The 8,541-nt window shown below is 40.8% G+C and overlaps 1 protein-coding gene and 1 non-coding gene across 10 annotated transcripts in view; both read right to left on the bottom strand.

The window, feature by feature from the left end:
* cacna1g (calcium channel, voltage-dependent, T type, alpha 1G subunit) overlaps positions 1–6,708 on the bottom strand; it is a 134,211-nt gene extending 127,503 nt beyond the window's left edge. For all 9 annotated transcript variants that reach the window (XM_046376693.1, XM_046376692.1, XM_046376690.1 and 6 more), the window contains exon 1: positions 6,602–6,708. In XM_046376693.1, coding sequence (XP_046232649.1) covers positions 6,602–6,694 — 93 coding nt within the window. In that variant the 5' untranslated portion in view covers positions 6,695–6,708. The remainder of the gene's footprint in view (positions 1–6,601) is intronic.
* A 751-nt stretch (positions 6,709–7,459) lies between these two features.
* On the bottom strand, positions 7,460–7,531 carry trnad-guc. Its single transcript has one exon. It is a non-coding gene; the product is annotated as a tRNA-Asp (tRNA).
* Between the last annotated feature and the right edge of the window lie 1,010 nt (positions 7,532–8,541).

Consider the following 8,541-nt stretch of genomic DNA (forward strand, 5'->3'; position numbering starts at 1 on the left):
CACCTCCTGAACAGAGCCTTTATGTTCTTTAAGTGCACTTCAGTCACTAATGCTGAGTGCACTTAAAACACTCCCTTAATGACATGTGGCGGCTCACTACAAACCCGTGAGTGTCAAAGCAGTTATGGCGCCAAGTGTGAAGCGGTTATCTGCGGTTAAATAATAGGAACGTAGGAGGTCAGACTTTCAAGAAGAAAGGGGTCCACAGCGAGTCCACAGCACTGTCAAAGTACCCTTCAGCAAGACCATGAAAGCCTACCAGCTGACCTCTGACCTCCATAGACAGGATGTACGCAGGGATTCATTTCAGTCAATAAAGGATAATGTCATGGCATTTTGACCGGGTGATTTGAACAGAGAGATCCTTTTTTGTTATTGACGTTTTGTCCATTGATTAGTTAGTGGACAGAAAGACAGTTGTTTTAGTCTTTTGATCATCAACTAATTGTTTAAGTCATTTATTAATCAAAAATGCTCAACATTCTCATGTTCCAGCTTGCTGTTTTCCTTTTGTTTTACTCTATAGTGAACTGAATATGAACATAGATTTTTTAAAAAAATTTTTTTAATTAAGTAAATTAAGTAAACACTTTCTAATAAGCTACCCTTTATAAAGGGTTGAAAAGTTAATTAATGCTTAACGTATTTACCAAAGCTTTATGGATAAGTCACAAGCCATTAACAAGCGTTATTAGATTGTGAAGAATCCTTTGGGCTGGTGTCTTTTCCTTTCTTTTTGCTAATATAAATGCTGCTAATCTATTTGTATTTGCTTGATGAGTTGCTAGTAAACGGATTTACCACCAAATTGCCAGATAGCAATTGCTATCTGCTGAAGGGATTGTTCATGACATATTAGTAACTTATGATAGTCTGCTTAATTCATAAAGCAGTTAATTACAACTCACCTGACCATTGTTAACTGGAACCTATTTTTTGGGGGGGGCTCTACAAACAACATTAATCAGTTAAGTTAGTTTTTCTGTTCAAATCTGTCAATAGTTTTGGCCATGAAAGCCACGCCAGCCACAGAATTTGTATTTATTCTTAAAAGTTCATGTGAGTGCATTACTTTCTCTGCAGGAGAGGATTTTCTGAGGAAAGACCTGGCTACTGAAGCCTGACCGCAAAGAAAAAACTGTCACTTCTCGATGACTGTTGTGTTCTTCCCCCTCTCTTAACTAAAGGACATCTTCACAGATATGATATGAAGTTGTATCTATAAATGCATATTTGTCTTCTTCTTTTTTGGGGGCCAAAACAGGTGCCATCATTTCTGCAGGAACAACTCCCTGCAGCTTCTCCCGAAAATGAATCTCAGCCACTATGTATGCTAATTCGACCTGTCACAAGTCTGAATGCTATTATCACAGGGGTCAGATGCTTTCATCACAGACACACACAAAGATGCTCTCAGACAGCCATAAGTGCCTGTGAGGGTGCTGCATGCCTCGTACGGTAAGGACAATAGGGCAGGCTAACTGTAATCTGCCATTCAGTTGAGATCCACTGCTCACAGGTGGAGGGAGATAATATTGTGAGAGAGACTTTTCAGCTCAATCAAGACCATTCAAAGCAGCCGCACACAAACGCACACCCAGACACAAGATCTAGTGTTTCTTCATCCTCCAGGCACATGCCGGGCTGGTGCGGGGGTGGACCAGTGTGTGTGTGTGTGTTTTCCTACAGCTCCATGCAGCAACAGCACTCTGGCTCTATATGCTAATGTCAGGTGCTCTGTCTCTGCGAGGAATTGAAATCTTTGGCTCCTTCTGCCAACCCTCTCACACTCCTTCTTCCTCTCTGTGTAGCTCTCTGTAACCCAGCGTTCCCATTGTACTGGCAATGAATTTATTAGCTTTCCAAAGACATCGTTTTGTGCTGTGGTTGTGGAGGGACGATGGAAGGGTAAAGTGTGTGCAGCAGCATTCAGAGCAGAACATTAAAAGCTCTCCTTCAGGGGAAAAAAGAGACAATCCTTAAAGTTAAAACTGCTGAATTATAGCCAGAGTTTGACATTTCCTTGAAACTATTCCACTGGCTAAATCATCACTTCTCCCTTATTTTTTTCACTCTTATCTGGAGTGCTCTCTGATGTGCTGTCTTCTGTATCTCATCTGTACCCTTTCCAGGTTTATTTATCAACTGGGATAAAGTGTGAGAAGGAGGATACAGCCCATTAAAGTAAAACAGTGGTACTATTTTTACTTGTTGTGAAGTGTATATTAAGGTGTTACAGTTGGAGCATGAAGGATACAGCTGAGCAGATCACAGATATACTGGTATCAGCATTTATGTTGTTGTGCAGTGCAGAAATACAAAAGATGTGTTTGAGGGAATTTAGAAATAGTTTTGTCATTGCTTAGCCTGTCCAAATCATCATATATCTTGACCACAATTGTCCAAAAACCACATTTAAAGTTTCTTAGGAAGGGTGTTCGTGTTGTTGTTTAGATTACAACTCTAGTTTGTGGTATGACACAAAGATATTGAGATGAATATTGATTCCCAAGGCACAGAGTCATGCTAACACATCTGTGAAGCTGCATTTAGGCACAGTGGTACTTTAGGCTAATGTCAATATCAGCTAACATGCTTGCTATGACAATGAGAACATGCAGCAGGCATGCAAGTTTACCGCGGTAGAAGTCTGAGTTTAGCTAAGCATAGATAGGATGCTGTCATTTGCCAATTAGCACTTGCCTCTACTGACCACTACTCGACAGCAATCCATTCAGTAGATATATATGGAATGCACTCATAACCACAAAGAGAAAAAGTCAGAGGACCACCAAAGTCATCAGAATCATCTGGAGACCGTGAATGTGTGTACAAATGGCATCAATGGCATCCATAAAGCCACAGCATTAGCATGACTGAAAACAGACTGTTAGTGGGTGACATTAAACAAAAGTCGGCCTATTAAGTAACAACCTGATAGCTGGATTATCTCTTTTGATGTTGTCCCTCTTTGCTTGCTTGTTTATGAAGCTGTAAACAAGAGAATTTCAAGTGACTTTAGAGCATCATTAAAACAAATTGTAAATAATTCCTTCCGGGCAACTTTTCAACGATGCTGACACATGAAGCATGGGTCATCTTCCTCTCTTCCTTTCTACCCTGCAGTGACACAGTGGTCTGTGACTATTATAGTAGCCATTAGCTGTGTCAGGAGATGAGAGCTCATTTAGCTTACATATCAGAGAGGAGAACCATTGAGAGGCCTTGCTGAGCCCCCTCATTAGCGCTGACGCTGTATGTTAAGCACAGGCCTGATCTGAGAGCTCAGCCACGAACACGTGTAACTGTAGGGCACTGTGTTCATGTTGCACTAGAAGCATTGTAGCAGTGATGGCTGGTATAAATGGGCTAGTGGGGCAAAGCCCTCCCTACGTTATGGAATAAAGATGAGAAAGTTATAATAATTATATATAAGTAATAACACACAAAAGCTTGTTATACGTTAAAGGTTTAGTTTTAGTGAAACCTAAAGTGGCAACAGCATCAAATAGTTAAAAGAATAACACAGGATATCTCTAAATGGGCTAATTTTATGCAACGCAAGGAGTCATTCACTGACCATTTGGGCTGATTTCAATAATAATTGATATAATAGAATAATTAATAATCCATTTTCTTCATGTCCTATGAAGAAAAAAATTGCCAAAACGGTGCATGTGTGAGTTTGTGCATGTGTACGCAAGTATATAAATATACGTATATAAATATAATACAGTATAAATATATATATTGAGAGAGAGAGAATAAGAATGTTACTTTAACTTGCAATTCTACGGCTATAATTTATTTGTTAGCCCACCCAATCAATTTCAGCACCACTGCACTGTGGTGTTAGGTTAGCCCTGCACATCAAGGCAAAAGCACCTCACCTCACTTCACTTGCACACTTTCATTTCTTGCTAGGTTACAAATGTAACACATGCCAAATAGCTATTACAACAAACTGAAACTGAAATCATAAAATCACTTTTCGGGATATCGAAAATATAGCTCATGGGTAGAAATGGAAAGAGAATGTTACAGATCATTTTTGATGCTAATGTATTTTGTTTGTTGATTCAGTTATTTTCTGTATTACCCACTGATCAACTTACAACTTATCGAGAAAGTTGGATGCTATCAGCTGCAGGATTCACACCAAAATCTATTATTACTTACAGCTCATTTGTACCAGTGAATCGTGTAAAAACCTGAGCACAGAACTGTTGGCATGTTGGTGGTCCAGAACAAAAAAAAATTCTTAAGTTTAAATGCTTTTTAGCAATAATTTTAGAAAAGCTGTTAATCATTTTAATTCAAATAGGCCTTGTAGAATAACATTAAAGTGAAGTGGAGAATTCTTTGAAATATTATATTATTTATATTTCCAATCAGATGACTGACACCACATTATTTCATTAAAGGTATGTATGGTATATATTGTATAATTACATTGTTCTTATAGCAAAAGAAGAAGCTGTTGTACCACCAGAAAGCCTTTTTCTTCATCCAACCCTGTGTTGTAGAGTGATAAATGAACCTTAAAACCAAGATCTCTTAAGAAAGATCAGACGTAAGGAGGTGGAAGCATCGAGCATGAGACTGTGACAGTGAGGAAAAGAAACACTTGTTACAGTGCGTAAATAATGAAAAAAAAGTCTGTGTGTTCCAGCATTGTGAGAGAGATTGAAGACAGACAAAAGCATATGAGTGTGTAGGTCATGTGCCTTTACGATCTCGTGACATATTGATATCAGGATACTGAAAAGGAAGAAGCGAGGAATTAACAGGAATGCATTTAACCTCTAGGCTGTACATTCGGCCGCTCTTCAGAGAGCAGACCGGCTGAATTAAATCACATCTTATATCCCTGAGCGGAGTGATGGAGGGAGTCGATGGGCTCGGGCTGCCCTAGCAACAGCAGCCTCAAAACATGCACTCCTCTATTCTTCATGCTTCTTTTTGTTTCAAGCCATCATATTTGCTGAATTCACCCTCCATATTCTCCTCTCTCTTGTCCTCCCCTTTGCTCTCTTTTGCTTTGCTTTCCTTTCTTTTCCTTTCCCTCCCTCTTCGATCCTTTGCTCCTTTCTTTTTTCTCATTGCTCTCTTATTATTTTATTGTATTTACTTTCCTCTCCTTTTCTTTCTTCTCATTTCATTTCCTTATTTCCATTCTTTTATATACCTTTCCTTTCAAAATTAATGTTTAGATTAAATTTTAAAAAAGATGTATTTGCTACCATTGATTTCATTAAAAAATACTGCAGATCAGTAAATGCCTTACCAAACTAATGTAATATCAGACAGCATATACTCAAAGTAGGGCTCTGTTTTTAAAGATCATTTTGAATTGAAACAGCTCAATTTCACTGAGTCAGTGGACGAGAAAATAAGAGGACTTTGTTCTGATTCGATCTATTTGGAGCCACTTTGCAAGCGCATTATCTCTTCACAGCACAAGATGAACAGTGCCAGGTAACACAAATCTATTCCACTGCACCTCAGTCCACGTGATTCTCTTGCCCAACACAGAAAAAATGTATTTTCTGTCCTGTGCGTTTTACTACATAAACAACTATACCCCTCCATTCGTATTTGTTGGCTTTAATGGAGGTCAATGAATTAATGGAAACACTTTCACATGATGACGTTGCTGAGTTGCAAATGGAAGGAGCTGCAAAGGCCAGATATGCTGGAAAATATTGTTTCAGTTGATCTCTATCAAAGGCACTGGTTTAGAAAATAACAGTGTTTCACTGCTCTTGCTCTCTGTCATCTGTTTTGCTGCGTTCTTTAAATAATGCCTGTGCCATCTCATGAGCCGCCATGCAAACTGTGGTGGCTGTGTCGTGCTGTAATGTCTGATGTTTTCCGGCCATTGCACTGCATCTGTTGTCCTCATCAGCTAAGTGTCACATCGATGTGTGTGACTGTTGTTTCTGTAATGCGTGTTTGTGTTTTCTCTTCGTGCTCATCCCACCGGAAGGCCTCTCACTGGGTTGTACTTGTCTTATTAAATAAAGATCAAGGAAGATAAATGAATGCTAGTGATAAAGGCGTCCTGCTGTCATGTCTCTGTAGTGCTTCTTTCAATAAGATGCTTCAAACATATAGTCGCAATCAGTTCCAGTAAAGAGTTCTTGTATAGCAAACTGCCGGTAGCCATAGCAGCAGTACTCCTGCTTCATGCTATGCCACCAGTTGAGTCTCACTGGTAAAGCAAGAAGTGTAGAAGTGCATGGCTGTAGGATTAGGTATTAGGAATTAGTGGTTACTGAGAAAAGTTTCCTCAGCATAACCTGTTATTTCATAGTGGAATACTGCCCCACACTTCCAGCATATTGCTGTAATACACATTTTGGTATCCTGAAAATAATTGACTCAGCCTCATGGCGTCTGCCTCTGCCTCAGTCACTGTTTTCATGTAACGGGACACCTTGTGTATTTTTACTTACATATCTTTCAGCTACATATCTCCACTGTGTTTGCAAAATAAAAATCAATTTTCAAATCTCAAATCTCTGCTCTGATTTTGGTGTGGAAAGAAAATGCATTCAAGCCATAATACATCAAACCAAAAAAAAAAAAAAAATCTTACCTGCAGGATCTTGCACCTCTCAGAGTCGCAGTCGATGTCCTCACAGGGATGAAACATGCCCAGTGTCACACAGTTCAGCAGGATCACCAACATGGACGCTCGCTCGAACCATGTAGAGAGCAATAGTTAAGGAATGCAACAAAAAAAGAAATAAAACACACACCAATGACAAGAGTCAAAAGTTTGCAGTAAAAGCCAGCATAAAAGGAGAAGATTTCTCCAGTGACCTCATTATCCCATTCAAATGTTCAAACTCCTCTGACAAAGTGATGCACGTTTACCTTTTCCACTTTAATTCAGAATCAAAAAATGTTCATGAGTGGAAAAATGAGCCACAGAGGAGTCTGGTAAGTGGGAAAGCCCAGCCGTGGCTGTTGTGAGTGGCAGTGGATGCTCCCATATTGCCCTGTTAACCAAAGACCTGTTTGCAAGGTGTGTTGGAGAATGTTCAGCTTGTTAGTGAGGGCGCCGGATAGGCACTTTAAAGAGACTGTGTGAGGCAAAGAACTCACTCCAACGAAATTTGTTCTCTGCATTTAACCCACCCAAGTGACGTGCACACACACAGCAAACCCGGGGCAGTGGGCGACTGCGTGCAGCGCCCGGGGAGCAGGGTTAGGTACCTTGCTCAAGGGTACCTCAGCCATGGACACCGGGACGGGGAATCGAACCAGCGATCCACCGGTTACGGGTCCAACACCCTAACCGCTGATCCACGACTGCCCCTAAACGTACGCAGGCACAGGGAGAACATGCAAACTCCACATAGAAGGGCCCAGACCGGGATTTGAACCTGGAACCCTCTTGCTATGAGGCGACAGTGCTAACCACTGCACCACCGTGCCGCCCTAAGAAGCACTCCCCATCGGGGAATCGAACCCCGGTCTTCCGCGTGACAGGCGGAGATACTGTCCACTATACTAACGAGGAGACACACTATACTAACGAGGAGACACCACAGAGAGAGGCGGACTAAGAGGGGGGTGGAGCATCTGGCTTTGGTCTTGGTGAATGTGAAGACATTGTGATGCATCAGGCATGAACTTTATTGACCACAAGGTCAAAGTGGGCATTCCTAATGTGGTTAGGTTAAACTGCAGCCTGTGGTATGTGACACCAATCAATGACGAGACCAAACATAGATTAGGCTGCTTCAATTAGCACACATACACACACACACACACGCACACACTCACACATGTATATATATATATGCACAAACAAAACCACATATATTGTAGATTGGTATTGTATGCACAGTCAGCACCCTGTATCCAGCCTGGTTAACAATGTTACACAGAACAGACTATTTATCATCCGTGTGTGTGTGCGTGTGTGTGCTAAAAGGAAAACGGTGCTTTTCGTCTGTGTATATGTGTATGACTGTATAAAAATGTGCACAATACAGGCTGCGAGGACAAACGACCTGTCCGTCTTTTATCGCATTTTATCACACTTGCTCATTCATCCTGCTGACCCATAATGCAGCTGGGTCAGCATGGCTCCACAGCCAAAACATAAAAAGAAGTGAGCGCAGGGCAAACAACAACAGTGAGAGCCAGGTTTTCAACTTTCTTTCTTTATGCTGGTCAAAAGCTGTCACTGCAGGCTGGAATTTCAAAGCAGAATGCTGTCCAACCTGATAAAAACCTGAAAACAGGTATGGGGCAGAGAGTCAAACACAGAGAATCTCAAATATCTCGGTTCCACATTCGTACAATAGTCTGTAAATATCTTTGGGCTATGATAGGAATCTTTAACAGGAGAATTATCATGTGTATCAAAGAACGTGGTATTAGATTTCAATTTAGGGTTAAAAATGGGGACACTAGAGTCTGCCATGAGCTATGTGACTTTATGAAGGGAATATAGTAACCTGGACTGTGACGGTAAACGAAATGTTTCTTGCCCGAAAGTAAGAGCTCATCCACCAACCCCAA

This window comes from Scatophagus argus, chromosome 21, assembly GCF_020382885.2.
Source record: "Scatophagus argus isolate fScaArg1 chromosome 21, fScaArg1.pri, whole genome shotgun sequence".
Taxonomy (NCBI): domain Eukaryota; kingdom Metazoa; phylum Chordata; class Actinopteri; family Scatophagidae; genus Scatophagus; species Scatophagus argus.